The following is a 17,956-nucleotide window of genomic DNA, read 5'->3' on the forward strand; positions in this document are numbered from 1 at the left end:
CATGAGTTACTCATTGGCAGCCATTGACGGTGATAGACGTCTAATCCATTTTGACTGGGAGGGCTGGCAGCGAATGATGGTTGTAAACTCTCCCAGGGTTAGTGTATCGCCGTCAATGGCAGTCAATCTTTTTAAGTTTTGTATAACTGTCTGCTGAATACATGGGAATTTTTATTTACTCATTCACTGCCATTGACAGTTGTCGACTGGGATGACTGGTATTGAGTGTTCATGTGTCACTGTGCAGGGTTCCTGCGGGGTCTTCAAAAGTCTTAAAAGCATTGAATTCATGAATTTTGAAATATTAGCTTAAAAATTCTTGAAAAAGTTAAGAATTTTCATATCTGGATCTTAAAATTTATTATCTATGTAACTTCTCGTGTGTCATTTCTCCTCAAAAGTGTCATTTGTCATATTGATTAAATAACGTAGCTTGAATAAATAAGCGGGACGGAGGAGCCAATCATTGGGAGCGCAACGCAACCACGGGTCAAAATCCCGCAGGATTCCCACGTGAATCCTGTGTCACGACGGGAGTCCGGACAAAATGTCATGCTCTACACTACACACATTTTTTTTACCTAGCCATACATTTCATATTAGAGAGATCGGCAAATGTAAATTGAGTAAACAATTCTTTGGCCTTTGGCTCAAACCGGTGGATAGCAGTGTGTTTGAGGCTTTTTGCGTCGTTTGCAAAATTATTCAGCTGGGTACAATGGGCATGAAGGCGCGAGAGTCCCATGCTAAATCGTCCAAGCACATAACCTCCATGAGAGGAGAGAAACAAACTCCCTCCATTGCCGGCGTTTTTCAATCTGCCTGTATAAGACAGCCAGCTGCTCACGAGCCTGAAGAGACACAAATTAAAGCCAGCCAGCAAGCTGCTAATGTAAGCAAAGCGACAGACGCTAAAACTAGCCAGCTAGCTGCTAGTGTTCTAGCCGCCTTGCATCCCAGCCCAGCTACAATTGCAAATGGATTTTGTGATTGTGGATCTACGCAAATCGTTTGGGTCCACAGCAACCATGAAAGCAGAGGTGTTGTGGTTGCCTAATAAGGGTTTAAGATGACGCTCGCCATGCTAATGCTAACGAGAACGCCTCTACTTGGCCTGTGGTCTTTGTCTGCGCTATTGTGGTGTCGTGTGAGTAGCCTTTTCAATACGCTGCATTCTTACATCCTGCACACATTCCACATTTCTACTTTCGAGAAATAAACAGGCATGAAAATCTCTCACTTTTCGGCGAAATTCGCCGTTTTGAAGTCAAAAAGGGCGACCTACGTGAATTGCGTAGATCCGAGGAGAAATTCTTTTTGGGAGGAGGGGGGGATTGGGTCGGGAGGTTTTATTTAATTGTTATTATTATCATCATGTGATTAACTTAGAACGTAAACTGAGCACTTAAGAACACAGTCAGCAAATCCTTCTAGATGCTTCGCTGACGAGAACCAATCATCGGCCCAAGCTGCGTTCCATTATTCCAAACGCTTGCACTCGTTACGCGTGTACATGGAGTGCTCGGAGAGCCTTCGGTTGCATTGCAAAGCAGCGAAAACAAAAAGCAGGCCTTATCCACATCGGGGCAGACCAGAGCGCAGCATACACACTTGCCTGTATTTGCCAGCAGATTGAATTTGGTGAGTAATGGTTTCAATCGTTTTCACGTTTTGCGATATAAAAAAGTTACTGCCATTCGTTGCAGCTTGCGTTGAACACTGCCAGAGCAAGCCAAATCTCCCATGAAAAAAAATAGCTCCCGTTAAATTGGCGTCAAGCTTGTGTATTTAGCAGTAATATAAACGAAGAAACACACTGTTGAGTCAAATTAAGCGGCATTCTCTCGGATGGAGGGGGCGCCTCACATCGCTCCTGTCGTCCGCCGGAGACGCGTTATTTCGGCTTGGATTTGAGCTGACGGCCGGTGTCGGCAAAACAGCGGCCCGACGAGTGGTGGGAATGAGTCCTGCTTCTTAAAGCTTTTCAGAAATACAGGGATCCCTCGTTTTTTGCGGTTAATGGGGACCAGAACCCGCCGCAATAAGTGAAAACCGCGAAGTAGCGCCCCAACCCCCCCCCCCCCCCCCCCCCATTTTTTTGTGCGTGTTCAATGCATTTATTCAGATTTTACATTGGAAAAAAGATACATATATAAGACATGTTTTTTCACTTTTTTCACCAAAGTATCATTTATAAATGGTTTTCAAGCACTTCAAAATGTAAGAATTATAAGTTTTAAACATGTTACTGCCCCACCGAATTATTTTTAAACAAGAATAAAGTAGTTAGAAAATGCTTGGCTTTATTAAAAGCTTCATAGTGAGTTTACTCAAACCCTCTCAGGCTTTGGTGAACGGTGATTGGCACATGTGCAAAGTTTTTCTTTTTATATATATTTTTTTGTTTGAAGCAACTTATTTGATTGAATAATAAAGACACAAATGTCCTAGCCAAAATGTGGCCCAAACGCACAACATTACTTAAATGGAAACATTTGTTTCAATCAAGAAAAATAGTTTTCAAATGCTTTTTTTGTCTCAAATTTATTATTGCAATCAAAAACTTTTTTTTTTTTTTTTAATTGAAGCTACTTTTTGGGAATAAAAGTATATACTGTATTTTGATTGAAGCAACTTTGTTTTTGATAGAAGTAACTTTGTTTTTTGATTGAATAATAAAAACACAAATCTAACTCCATCGTTATTGAGTGAGAAAGAAATTAAGAAAGCTTTAAAACTAAAAGCCACCGGGGAGTCTGTTTCTTTGTTTTTTTAAAATATTTATATTTCATTACATAGACATGCGTCGTAGGGAAGGGAGATTGAGGGATAAAAAAAGGAGTTAGATGAGGCTGCTAAAGGCAGTGAATACCTCATCAGCTGGGTGAATAGCAGACCTGGTAAGAACAAGTTTGCAAGGATAGTCTGGTATTAAATCCAATTATAAACACAATTACAATGTTATTTTTCTATAAGATTTTTATGTCATTGCTTTATTAATCATTAGGTGCTAGAGTTGTTAAGTATGGATAATAATGAAATAATAGTTTTAAGAAAACTGTGCTGTTGGTGGCTCAGTGACCATCTGATGTGGTTTGTTCTCAGATGAACAAGTTGAGGAAGGAAGTTTTGATGCAGAGGTTGAAGGAAGAAAAGAGGCAGACTGACTGAGTCACAGCCAGAAAGTGTTGATGACAGTTTTGATTTCTATTCACTGTTGCCTCCTCCCAATTAAAGTATGTTACAGTCGCAGCCAATTATTATCTAAAGCTGGTTAAAATTTAAGTTATGTTGTTTTAAGGTGTATTAAATACTTGTTCATGTGCCCCTTTTGATCTACGAGCACCCACCCCTCCACCGGTCTCTGCATGGCCCTGCTGAAACACAGTGTGGGTCGACAGAGCTCAATATTTTGTTGGGGTGTACATTACAGTGTACTGGAACATATTTCCTCCACACCCTTCTCACCTTTTTAACCCCTGACCCATTTTCATGCCTGAATAAAGAAACACAAATTTACGGATTTTGTTTTTCTTCTTCTATAGTGTCAGGGGGTCCCATTTATGCTCATTGCACCTGCGCCCTGTTTACATGTGTTCCGACAGTGGTAACAAAACATGCTTTCAATAATGCTTTTTTTATAGGGCTGTCAAACGATTAAAATTTTTAATCAAGTTAATCACAGCTTAAAAATTAAATTAATCGTAATTAATCGCAATTCAAACCATCTATGAAATATGCCATATTTTTCTGTAAATTATTGTTGGAATGGAAAGATAAGACACAAGACTAATATATACATTCAACATACTGTACATAAGTACTGTATTTGTTTATTATAACAATAAATCAACAAGATGGCATTAACATTATTAACATTGTTAAAGCGATCCATGGATAGGAAGACTTGTAGTTCTAAAAAGATAAATGTTAGTACAAGTTATAGAAATTTTATATTAAAACCCCACTTAATGTTTTCGTTTTAATAAAATTTGTAAAACTTTCAATCAAAAAATAAACTAGTAGCTCGCCATTGTTGAAGCCAGTAATTACACAATGGTGCTCAAAATCAATCGCACCCAAGCGCCAGCAGAAGGCGACATAACACCAAAAAACACAAGTAACTAGTGCACATGACACTGTGCTGTCATTTTAATCTGTTTGAGCGGGGCATGTGCATTAAATGTGTCAAATATTTTAACGTGATTAATTAAAAAAATTAATTAACGCCCGTTAACGTGATAATTTTGACAGTCCTAATTTTTTAAAAAGTAATGACAACTGAAACTTAGGTATTTTATCCAGAAAAATAAAGCCAATGCTTATGATTTGTTTTTGCATGCTACACAAAACAATGTGGTGGGCCGGATCTAGTAAACCACAGGCTCCAGGTTTGACACATGATTTATGAATTAATAAATATTAGGCATGTGCCGGTATGAAATTCTGATGGTATGATAACCTTAAGCCAAAATATCACAGTTTCACGGTATCACAGTATTGCAATTACAGCTCTAAAATGTGTTACTTTGAGATATCTGGGTTGGAAAAAAAAAAAAAAATCTCCTGCGAACAGTATTTTCATTTTTTGAAACATATTAGCAAATTGGAACATAACATAATATGTTAAAATAATTAAAAATAAATAAATAAATGCAGTCCTTTAGGTGAGCCTAAACCCACAGCCATACTTCAACCGTATTACCATCAGAACAAAAATAATAGAATTATTTTCCATAAAAAGCACGTGTGTATGACTCTTATCATGTTTACATTATACACACACTCTCTCCACAGACAGTTGCCAGAGAGAAAAAAAACACGTTTTACCACCGCTAAACACGGTGAAGTTAACTCTCATAGCTGGTGGGAAACATTCAGAAACATTTATAACAGTGTTTACTAACCTTTAACTCATTCACTCCCAGCCATTTTCACCGGAGCAAGGCCCTTCGCTCCCGGACGTTTTACTAATTTTGACTGGTTTTGCAAGGCCCACAGAAATTTCTGTTCTATTGCTATATAAACATGGAACCCACCAAAAGAAAGATTACTCTCTTCTTCCAGCAGAAAAAAAAGTTCATATCTTTTTCCACTCTTTAGAAATCAGCATTAGAAAATAGTTTTTTCAATTTTCCAATTTCTGATGGGAAAAAAAAAGGAGAAATTGAGCTTTTTGTGATAGCATACATTTCAAACATAACTTTGACTTATACACAGCTATTTTTTGCTTTAGTTACAGCCCAAACATCTGAATAATGTTTTCCTTTTACAAAATAATATAAACAACAAGACAAATAGAGCTTTTGATAGCAAAGTAACAATTTATTTACACATAACTAACTGAAAGATGATGCTGTTTTGGCCGCGACAGCGGTGAAACTTTTCCCTCATCGCCATCTGTCATAAAGATGATTTTTTTTTTTTTAGTCTCTGCGGGCTCTGCTCGCAAGCAGCAAAGCATCGTCCGCTGCACTAGTGGTCCCGGTTGTTCTGCTCGGCCGTCCAGCCAAATGCGCTACTGCCCTCCAGTGGCCAGTTTTATTGCTTTAAAATGGATTTTCAGCTTTGGAGCTAAATCGAATCACGACCCAGAGATGTCTTTTGTTGAAAAAAACAAAACAAAACGTAAAAGACGTATAAATACGTCTTTGGGACACTGAAACAATTTTCTGGGAGCAAATGAGTTAATTTTGTATAAATGCAAACTCATATTGGAGGTATTGCCTCCTTGGCAGCCACTCTCCACAAACATGTTTTACATGTTGGTTGGCTCTTCTCTAAGCCGTGGCAGCCTGTAACTTTCCTGTAGTATAGTATAGTATAGTATAGTCAGGGGTGCACATATTTTTTTTGCCCAGGTACTCAGAGGAGGACCTGGAGATGTGACTTGGTCCTCATTGAGCTTGAGAGCCGACCCGCCTGATGCGATAAAATTATGACAAGCTTTACTTAGAGCCAATTACCTTTAATTAATTATATTAACAATTAATTCTTGATTATCAACTGGCACAACAAAATTGCCATTACTTTGAAGTGAAATGTAAAGAAATAAACATAAAAGCACTAATTCAAAATAAAGGGCATTATGCGGCTCCCACATTAACTCCAAGCCTTTGTAAAAGTGGGATGTCCTCCTCATAAGAGCTCATTGAACGTGCATGTTTAGCTTTGTGAAATGCGAGCAAAAACACGTTTGTCAGTGCATGGCGCTGTTCCTCATTAACTTTATTCCGTCACTTGTCCATAGGGCGAGTGGGGTCCTGTATGATATCGATAGTTTGCTTAATTGCCACATGCTCTGTTTTTTTCGTGCTTTTCAAAGTTTGGATGGCTGAAATTCTTCGACCCTACATAAAATGAGCTGCTGTTATCAGCGACATTGGGATTCTCACGGCAAATTTGATACCATATTTCCGTGCAAGCATCATTTGCTTCTAGCCATGGTACCTCCTGTAGCCACTTTTCAGCAAAAGTCCTTTTTTTCGGTAGCTCCGGTGATGTCTCTTTCGTCTGTCTGTCTTTTGACGGGGGTGGGGGAACGCGGAAATAATTACTCAGTGGGGCCTGCCTCTGACATTTTAAAAAGTGATTTTCTCGTGTCCGCCGCAAATGCAGTGGTCAGCCATCGGTACGCAAAAGAGTATGGAAGCCGTTGAGGGCCAGCGCGTTTGTCTACGTCCAGTACGCATGCGAGCATGCGGAGCACTTATGTGCACCCCTGTGTATAGTATAGTATAATATAGTATATAAGTATTCTCATACTAGTGATTTCGTTTTCTTCCATGGGGGGGAAAAGGTCAGGAGTTTCACGACCTCCAGCCATCATGTAGCACAGCTGACTCACTGACACTGAGCAACAACCGGCGGGGAGGGTTGAGCCGTACAGCTGCAAGCGAGGGAATTCTCCTTGCATTTTTAGGACATAAAAAATAGCAAATACCTTTGGGATGGTATGACGTAAATTTTTGGCGGTTTTGAAACCTCTGCGTTTTCATATCACGGTATACCTTGAAACTGGTAATCGGCACATGTCTAATCAATACAAAAAAGTACTATTACTAGTAGTCCTACTAGAAACAATTACAATACATTTTTTAAATTACTTATTTTCAAATAAATTAGTCAGATGGGCCAAAACATAGGCTTAAACACACTTCCACTATCTGGTCCGATGTGGTTTTCCTCCTCTCATACCCCTTATTTTGGTGCCGCTCTCTCCCATTCCCATCAAGCTTCTCTTTTGAAGCCCCTTCTCCCCGTGACTTTGACACGTTAGTTGCCAAGCAGCCGTTAAATTGAGAGAAGCCCAGACTTTATGTGGCCTGTGGCGTGGTGAGAGGTATGTGTTTGTAAACACTCGGAGTACATCCTGTTGCTTTCCACTTAATCTTTCAACACGTAGCTTTAACACACCTCACCGGAATATCCATGGCAACTGTTCCAGGACCCAACCACGCCATAACACAGCAGCTGTATTGTTCAGTAACATCTTAGATATAAATACGCGCTAATGATGCATATCCCTGCGAATAATTAACGATGGCATTTTAATGCGCTCACCGCAGGGGTGTCCCGTGACTGGCTTTCCTCTCGTCAGGACCGAGATGACAGATGTATTTGCTCCTTCGCGCGAATCCTCGTTCCAATGGACGTTTCGTGCGTTTTTTTGGGAGAGAACATCTGCCCCGTCTGCATTTGAGCTTAATTGGCATCTCTGACTCACTCCCAGCAGAGGTTCATCTCCGAGCTAATTGCCTTTGCGCACGGTGAAACCTCAGGCGCCGCGAAAACTGGCGTAATCCGGAGATGCACTTTGACTTCCTCCCACAAGCGGTAGCCGTGCTGATACCGGAGGAGGCCATGTTGATAACGTGCCGGAAAAGCCGACGGTCTTCTCATGTCGCTTGAAAACTTTGACACCGTCGCCTCAACCCCATCTGGTTGCTCAAATTCTCCTCGGGAAGGGACTTTCAACTGACTGAACACCAAATGTACAATTTAAGGGAGCGTAGAACTCATTATATAAAAACTGTGAAGCATTGAATCAGTAAATTACACCACTGCGGCTTATGCACTCACTGGCTGTATTGAGCTACAATGCAGGAACTTTACAAAGTGTCATTTTTGTAACATAAACCTATATGAAGTGAAATATACATTGGGGAGAACAAGTATTTGATACACTGCCAATGGGAAAACCCACTGACAGTGTATCAAATACTTGTTCTCCCCACTGTAAATAAATTTGTCTATGTGTGTATGTTCGTTCCCTATGGACGCCGAAACGGCTCGACAGGTTTTCTTGCATATTTTTGCACCCGAGTCAGAGTCACCTGATTTTGACAATCTGCCGATACAGAGTCTCGATCCGATCCCATCAGATACCGGAAATGTCATTTATTAATTTAAACAAAAGTTCCAAACATGTTAGGGTACTGCGTTTTTTACAGTACTACCTCTTCTGCTTTTTCCGGGAGTGTTGCAGAGTATAAAACGTACCGTAATTTCCCGAATATAATGCACACCCGTGTATAATGTGCATCCCAAATATACTTGTAAAATCTAGGGAAAATTATTGTACCCGTTTATAACGCGCACCCTAATTTTAACACCAATAAATAGAAGAATACAAGAAAACAGAGCTCGTGTACAGATACAGAAATGTCATTTTACTGACTGGTGAAACACAGCACAAGCATAGCACATTGGTAGTTCAAAACGTTACCATAAACTGACAATATTTACTGTAATAATATGATTTGACAACTTCTCCAACTTAGCAGAATCTAGGAGAAAAAAAAACAGATGTGACTTTTCTTTTAAAGGCTGCTGTATAACTTGCTCGTTTCATCATGATGACTAAATGTTTATCAATGGATTGATAGGGTAAAATGAAAGTGAGAACGTACGTCGGAAATCCGTGAGAGCTCATCGCTGTCAACACGACAGTAACAATAGTTCCTATTGTTATTTGGGTTTGAGTTTCCCGAGGGACAGATATAGTTGACGGACACACACAGGAAGTCTGTTGTTACGTTTATTATGGTACGAGTTGCGGAGCTGCAATGAACGTTGACTCAAATGAGTTAAAGAAACTAAATTCTGTGCTTTATGAAGAGTGAAAAAAGCAGAATTTAACACAGATGAAATAATTCGGCCGATTAGAGTGAAGTATTACCGAAACAAAATGGTGACGTCACCAGAGGTTGCGCTAGACTTTTTCGTTGTCTGTCATTTTGACTGACAGGGTCATAAAAATCAGGTCATAATCTATTTTTACCCGTCACTTAAATTTTTAAAATGATGATAATGACATATTCAATAGTATTTAGTTTTCATTCATTTTTAATTAATATTCTGTCCGAACAAGCTTAACAGAGAATCCACACCGTGCCATCACACATCAAGCAGATGAATATGTAACTTTTTCTCCGCAGTGACAAAAACAGCTGACTGTGGCCCTAGTAGGTAGGCTACATATGGAACAATGAAATTAACAGTTCACCTGCTGTGGCCTGAACGCAGTCTCACACCTTCCTCCTTGCTGCCGCTTGCTCGCTCAGTAGTTGCCCAGGCCTGATTGCTTGTTTGTCCTTCATCGTCCACTGCATCAGTCCCTCTTTTTTCTCCTCTATTATCAACACCATCGTCGTTTTGGGGCTTTTTGAAGAGACTTCGGACACTCTGTTGCCTTGACATTTTTCCAGTAAGGCCAACGACGTCATGCATCAAGAGAGACAATAGCTAATTAATATGCTCATTCGCCACCCTGTGGTCTGGGGTGTAAATTGCAACCTGTCAAAATGACGGATGGACTTCAGTTTTTTCAGTCACCGTTTTAAAAAACCAGTCAACGACAGAAAATATTCAGTTAACGCGACCCCTGGACGTCACGTACTGTAAAGGTCGGCAACTGGTCGCGCATACGTTTCTTCAACACAACGTGGCCGTGTCAAAAAAAAAAAAAAACGGTTTATATATATATATATATATATATATATATATATATATGTAATATATGTATATTTCTGTCTCCATCCATGTACCCGTTTATAATGCGCACCATGATTTTACAAGTTGATTTTGGGGAAAAAAGTGTGCGTTATATTCGGGAAATTACGGTATATATTTTTTGCTTGTATTGTATTTCTGGATTATTTTGTCAATTTTAGCCCCTAAAAAAATCTACGTTTTTATCTACGGTCTTTAACAAACCTTGCCCCCAACAACCCAGCACAAGTACAGTAGTATGCCCTGCAACGTAGGACTATACTGCTTGGATATATAATACAGTATTTAATTGGCCAATTGTTTGTTCTACAAGTGACTTATTCACTGTGAATGGAGTTGATTCTCTAGCTGCGCTCTGAGCTGCCTAATCAACATGACTGAACCTCAAGTGATTTAGCTGCTTGATACATTCGACTGCCCTAATTAGTGTCAGCTAATTTAGCTCTAATTGACCCATACATCTTAGTAAGGACTTACGTGAGAACGCATACATACGACTTTTCAGACCAAGCTATTAAAATCCGAGGTATGTATGAGGTATGTCGGAAAAGTTTCACGACAGTTTATAACGTGGCTTTGTTTTCGTGGGTGACATTTGGGAGAAGCTTCTTTGTTTTAATGCTATGGTCTTTCTCTTTGTAGGTTTCTAGAAAGGTTGCAGATCTCATTTTGGAAAAACAGCCTGCTTATGTCAAGGTAAATATCAATGTTTTTGTTGTCATCAACTCTTGGCGCTAGCCATTTTCAGAAAATGCAAATCTGAGTGGCAACTGATTTAGCGTAGCAATTTGTCGGATTTTTCAAGGGCCGCACATTATTTTGTATTATGACTAATGACACTGAGACTATTAATTGAATGACTATACTCTCATTTGTCATCACTCCTACTACCGTAATTTTCAGACTATACGCCGCTTCTTTTTCCTGCGGCTTATAGTCCAGTGCTTATTTGTTGATTTATGTGAGTTAATAGGTAACAATTTATTTGACAGCGGCGTCATAACACTGCCATAAGACCGTCATAATTATGACATGACACTATCATAGACATTATTGAATGCTTATGACTGATGTCATTAGGTGTCATCCAGCAAATTATGTTACTAACTCCATTTATGTCCAGCTCACATCTTTTATGTCGATTCAAAAGTAGATAATTTGCCAGAGGACACAAAATTGTCAGGAACTCAGGCAGGCAGGTGGTGTGTACCCAAATGCTGGGAAAGGAAGCGAGGCAGATTGACGGTGCGAAAATGATTTAATTACGGCAAGCAAAAAAACAAAGTACCAACAAATAATGACGAGACCCCAAAAAACACAGCAGCAAACAAAACTCAGGTTACTAACAAAAGGCTGGGTATCAAAAACTTACTGAGGGGAACATGAGGGCTTGGAGAAAACTGGCGAGAACAGGTTCGGACTTGCACATGGACATTGACATTGACGCAACAAGGAGTGAAAAGAAACTGGGAGCTTATATACACACACAGACAAGGGGTAATGACACAACTAGGAACAGGTGAGCACAGGAGGATGCAGATTGGAGGATACACTAGGAGGAGTTACAACAGGTGATATCAATGGGCAATCACAGGGACGAGTCACACTAGGAGAAAACCAACACAAAACCGAACAAAAATGATATCTGTCATAAGTACTGATCAATGCTCATGGCAGTGTCATGTCATTATGATGGTCTTATGACAGTCTTATGGCACCACTGTCAAATTAAAGTGTTACTAAATACCATAACTAGCAATTAATGAAAAAACTGGAACAGCAACTGAAGAAATAATTAGCACAGAACAATGAATTTTGATTGTTATTTACATCTGTAGCGCTGCAATGCATGCTAGGAGGCATTTTGGACAGCAACAGTGTTGACAGCAGAGGTTGACCGTCTCGCCCAAGGGAGCAGTGAACGACAAATGAAGCTTCTTGAAGCAATGAATTCATGGTGGTTCATTTGGTCTTATGACAGTCGTATGATGCCTCTGTCAAATAAAGTGTGACTGGTTAATATCTTTTGGTGTAAATATCACATAATACAGTGTGGACAATGGCGGCTTATAGTCCGGAGCGGCTTATCCATGAACAAATGTTGTTTTCGTGTCAAGTTAGGTGGGTGGCGGCTTAAAGTCAGGTGCGCCTGATAGTGCAAAAATTACGGTACTCTGCTTTATAAATTTTTTTTGTAATCGGCAGAGAGAACATGTGTTATTCTCGTCAAACAGACTGATTTTGCACGGAAAACAGGGAAAAAGTTGCTTCTTATTTTTTCCATCTCAGCGGTGACTTTAATACTATTGTTTGCTTTACAATGTTACATCTTTTTGCACCATAAGCACTGAAAGAATTGAGTCAATGGTTGGGAGTTCTGGGAGCCCATCCCAGTCGAAATAGATTAAACGTCAATCACCGTCAATGGCAGCCAGTGAGTTAAAACATCACACTCACCCTGCCCTGCCATACACTAGTCTTTCCTATCCTTCCTCCTGGATGTCTTCTCACCGTTAACCGCACTGAATGAGTTTAAATAATTTTGGCATGTCTTAACATTACGATATTTTCTGATTACTTCTTTTTATATATGGCGGAAAACACTCAGGTGACTTGAAGTTCCGCTCTGAGACCCCCAATTTGACCACATTTTAAAATAGTCTGGTATGTATGTGTGATAATCATTGGAAAGCTAAAAAATTGCCAAATGCATCACATTTGATACACCTAAAATTTCATGATTTTGAAACTAATTCCGAATTTTGAGATTTGTTTCTGAAAAAAAAATTGATGGCTGCAAGTCAACACATGCATCTGCAGGTTGCATGAGAAAAAAAAAACAGGATTTAGCAAGGGTTATAGATATCATAGCGCTTATTACACATATTCATTCGGACTTTTCTTTTTACAAATTTGAAAAAAAGGTTTCATTAGGATCTTATTTAATTAATTTTGGGTTTCTCTGATAATTGCTTCATATTGCAGGTATTTAAGGGTTAAAAATCTGGGGGAGAAAAAGTTTGAACAGGAGGGCATTTTGGAAAAAAAAAAAAAAAAAAAAAAAGAAAGTTTTTTAAACAGCAAAACCCTAACTGGAGGTGAGAGCACGCGACAGCAGAATTAAAGACAGTACAATTTTAGCGAGATATTATTGTGTACTTACCTCTTTTCGATCCAAAAACTCTATGTAGCATGTATCACAGAGTGTCAAGACACAGCTGTGAATAGCCAGAGCCGCATTTTTGGGGGATTTCATAGGTGAAACATAATAATATAACAAAGGTAGCAATGCAGAAATCGCAGACATCAAGGAGTGGTCGAGATTTTCTTTTTTATAGATTTACTTTTCAACATTTTTTTTCAATTTTTCTTTGTTTGGATCGATTATCATCTAACACATTGGGGAAAATGTGACAGGAACAAAAAATATAAAATAGTTATGAGGTAGATATCCGAGTTTTTTTTTTACATTTTTTTCATTGTGATGACATTTGTTTAAAAGTGAATCATTTTTTAAAGTCTTTTTTTTTTTTTTTAAATATTGGACATCAATTAATGATTCTAAGCTAAAAATGACAGACATTTTGAATGATAAATATGATTACTTACCTTTTTTATGGCTAGGTTGAAACAAAAGCAGTTGCTCGACGTCTGTAAACGGGGGTTTCCAGGGTAAAACGGACAAATTGAAAATAGTTCGGGGGCTTAATGTGCCATGAATCTGCTATGGCAGCATATAGACATATTGTTCTATCAAACACAACGGTTCTTTTAGCTTAAAATACAGCAGTTTATTTTAAAGAGGGGTGCAAGAGCAGAAACTGCTTTTTCAGTCTTGTCTGTGTTTTCTGCGCCATGTGCATTTATAGTGCCATCACCCTTGCTTTAAATCATATCCACACATTTTTGTGTCCCCCCCATCAAAGTCGATCCAATAAATTAGTTTCATTTCTAATCTCAGCGAGTCTTTTGGTCCAGATTGCGCGAATGCACTCTGATGACTACTGTTGTAAAGCCATCTGAAGGTCAGTCCCTGAATAGTTAATCAGTCATTATTTCTGTGACCCTCCCGGTGACTCGGCCGCGTCCAAATGACAGTAGAACTTATTAGCCCGGGCCTTCGCCTCCACCCATTTCTGCCCACATACACAAGATGGTCGGCAAAATGACCTCTAGAGATCAGAGGGCACTTCCTATCCTTTGCATTTATGTCAAATGAGTCAAAAGAGGGATTTATTATTATTATTTTTTTAAATGACTTAGTTCGATGATGACTGGGAAGGCAGTTCCTGTTTATATGTTTTGCTGTTTCATTTGCCTCCACCATTTCCACCTCTTTGATCTCTTCTTATCAAGTCTATACGATCTGTTGTACCATCTAAACAGAAATGCATATTGCTGCAAAACAGGCAGCCCGCGGCCACTGCGCTTCCTCTCTCCGTTGATCGCGTGCCGCGTATCGCCCGTCAGTGGAAACATAATTTGTGCAGACATTTAAACCCATGGCTCGGAGCTTAGAACGATGGTCTGCTAAGCATCTAATGTGATTCATAGGAACGGCGGGAGTAGCCTTCTGCTCAGGCTCGGTCTGATCACTCTTGACGCCCGCCAGCCACACGCGGCCGCCGCTTGCACTCGGAAACAATGGAAGGTTACATGAAGGCCAGAGCCATTGTCATTCATGTGCTTCCAGTGTTTTGAGTTTCAAGGGAGGGTTTTTCACTCATTCGCTGCTATTGACGGTGATAGGTGTCCGATCCATTTGAAGTGGTTGCCACTGGAATAGTGCAACAGTGCTTTAGAAAACACAGAAAGCTGCTGGTTACTTGATTACAGAAGAAACAGGAAGGAGAAAAGCACTTATTTTTGTTTGTTTACAATTAATCTCAATTAAGTGAGAAGCTCAATTTTTCATTAGTCTCAATTAAGATTAATCTAGTGATTTATTATGAAAAAAAGCTTGTCATGGATTTACTTTCAAATCGACATGTAGAAATTACATTACAAAGATTAACTTGCTTGCTGCCATTGACTGTGATCGTCAACCATTCCATGTGATGTGGCTAATAGTTTCTCACTTAGTAGCAGAGTACTTCATAAAGCAAAGAAATAAGCTAATACATTTATTAAAAAAGGAACCAAGAAGTCTGATGTCCTTGAGTCAAAAGAGCATAAAGAAATTAGATTAAAAAATATCAACTATGCCACTGACAGTGATAGGTTTCCAGTCCATTTGACGTGGCTGTCACTGTAATATTACCACAAATAATGTCATGATGCTTCATAAAGTGCAAAAAGTTGCTGATAACATATTTACAGGAAGTAAAGCATTTTTTGCAATTACCGTATTTTTCGGAGTATGAGTCGCACCCTAGTATAAGTCGCACCAGCCCAAAAATGTGCAATGAAGAGGAAAAAAAAAACATACAAGTCGCACCGGAGTATTAATAGCATTTTAAGGGGAAATTTATTTGATAAAATCCAACACATAGGACGGATATGTCATCTTGAAAGGCAATTCAAAATAAAAGTACAATAGAGAACAACATGCTGAATAAGTATACAGTATGATAACTATTGAGTTATTCAGACAACTATAGTATAAAGAACATGCTAACCAGTTTACCAAACCATCAGTGTCACTCCAAAAAAACCAAAATAACATGTGAAATGATATAATAATGTGTTAATAATTTCACACATAAGTTGCTCCTGAGTATAAATCGCACCCCCAGCCAAGCTACAAAAAAAAACTGCGACTTATAGTCTGAAAAATACGGTAGTCTTAATTCATCATGATTAATCTAGTGACAGATTAATATGATTAAGATTCGCTCACCCCATTTTTCTGGGGGGAAAAAAAAAACAACAACAAAAAAAAAACAACCACGTAACATTTAGTTGAGTTGACTAAAGACTAGTGTTGTTTTTGGCAGCCATATTTTATTTAGCCAAGATAAGCAAGCAAAACTTAGTCCCAACACATCAAATGAGTGAAACGACCAAACACTGCTAAATGCGTTCTAACTACACATACAATAAGAAAATATCACACATTGTGAATTTATGACAGAAACTGGTGTATTTTCATTTCGTTCTTGTGTCGTCACACGACAACTGAAATCCATCTCGTTATGTTAATTTCTCCCAAGACACGTTTTCAGCGCGTCATCGTGACGTCATAGTCATGAAAAAATTGTTCGTTGACGAAATATTTTATATTATCGTCATCGTTGACAAAAACAACACTGCTTGAGTAAAAACAACATTGAGAAATAAGATTAAAAAGATTAACTTTCTCTATGCTATTGACGGTGATAGGCGTCCAGTCTGTTCGACGTGGTTGTCGCTATAATATTACCACAAATAATCTCAGGATGCTTCATAAAGTGCAGAAAGTTGCTAATAACATATTTACAGGAGCTAAAACATTTTTTTTACAATTAATCTTAATTAATTATAATTAATCTATTGACAGATTACCATATTGGCCTGAATATAAGACGGCGCTGATTATAAGACGACCCCCTCTTTTTCAAGACTCAAGTTTGAAAAAAAGACTTTTTGAACACCAAATTAATTTTTATACAGGAAATAATTACAGTACATCCGAAACAAATGATTATAACAATATATTTGAGAGAAAAAGCATGTTATTTTGCCTCATTCAAATCTTAATATCTGAACATTTAAATATGTAAACTAAAGTGCAATCACCTTCGTAAATGAATGGCTTCTGGTTTTTGAAATGTAAATAAACCAAATCTATCGTGATAAAACAACAAAATTGCAATAACTGCATTAACCATCAAAGTGAAGTCTAACTGTAGTTTTGAAACAAATCTGAATAAGGAAAAACATTGCAATCAAATAATGCAAACTGGTTAAACTTGAGAGTAGCTGAGATCTGTCATGACAGAACATCGCTTCAATGATATCTGGCGCCATCTAGCTTCGTGAATGGGGAGAGTAGCTGAGATCTGTCATGACAGAACATCGCTTCAATGATATCTGGCGCAATCTAGTGTCGTGAATGGGTATAACATCTAGACCGCGAATATAAGACAATTCCCTCTTTTTTAGTCTTATTTCAATGCAAAAAACTTATATTCGGGCCAATACGGTAATATGATTAAGACTCGCCCACCCCATTTTTCTGAAAAAATAAAAAAATAAAAAAATCATGTGACAGATTTACTTGAGTCGAATAAAGACAAAGAAATTATGGTAGATTAAAAAGATAAACTTGCTCACTGCTGCCATTGACGGCAAAATATGTCCAATCCAGCAGGTAATAATTAAAGTACCCTCAGTTAGTTGGTTATCTTCCATTTGCTTACCCCTGAATTCATATATGGTATTTTTAAAGGTACAGATGTAAATGTCTCATTCGTTGGTAAGAACAGGAAAAACAGTGTGGAATTTAAAAGGACAGAGCCTCAAAAAGTCGGAGACAGTATTATACGGACGTAATTTCCGAATAGTCTCACGGTTCCCCAGTATGCATTGAGTTTCCATGGAGGAAGGTAAACCAGCCCCCTAAACACAATCAGAAAGGACCGGACTGTGGAGGGGACTCAATTATTTTTCCACTAGAAACACATTCATTAGAGGTAGCCATGTGCCTCTCTTTGCCCTCCCGAATTGCCGCGTGTGAACAGAAAGGTTTGTTCAACCTTGATGGTCAGACCTGACAATTACCATGAAGGTCTCGAGGGTATTTCACTGGGAAGATTAGAAACTGACAGGAATTAGACGCCTAATATCAGCTAACCATGTTTGCATGTGGATTTGTACGAAATGTCAACTCCGGGGATCTTCGAAGTCTTGTGTCATAAATGCCATTCATCTTTATTTATATATGAATACCACGACACAAAAAGAAGAGAAAAAGTATTCCCTGTGAGACTGAGTGGCATCTTTTTTGCTTGACCTTAGCTCG

General features: G+C 38.7%; 1 protein-coding gene across 3 annotated transcripts in view; it reads left to right on the forward strand.

The window, feature by feature from the left end:
• The window catches only part of vps50 (VPS50 EARP/GARPII complex subunit), a 149,702-nt gene that overhangs the window by 20,250 nt on the left and 111,496 nt on the right, over positions 1–17,956 (forward strand). For all 3 annotated transcript variants that reach the window (XM_057827781.1, XM_057827780.1, XM_057827782.1), the window contains exon 5: positions 10,657–10,710. In XM_057827781.1, coding sequence (XP_057683764.1) covers positions 10,657–10,710 — 54 coding nt within the window. The remainder of the gene's footprint in view (positions 1–10,656; positions 10,711–17,956) is intronic.

This window comes from Corythoichthys intestinalis, chromosome 22 (assembly GCF_030265065.1).
Source record: "Corythoichthys intestinalis isolate RoL2023-P3 chromosome 22, ASM3026506v1, whole genome shotgun sequence".
Lineage (NCBI taxonomy): Eukaryota > Metazoa > Chordata > Actinopteri > Syngnathiformes > Syngnathidae > Corythoichthys > Corythoichthys intestinalis.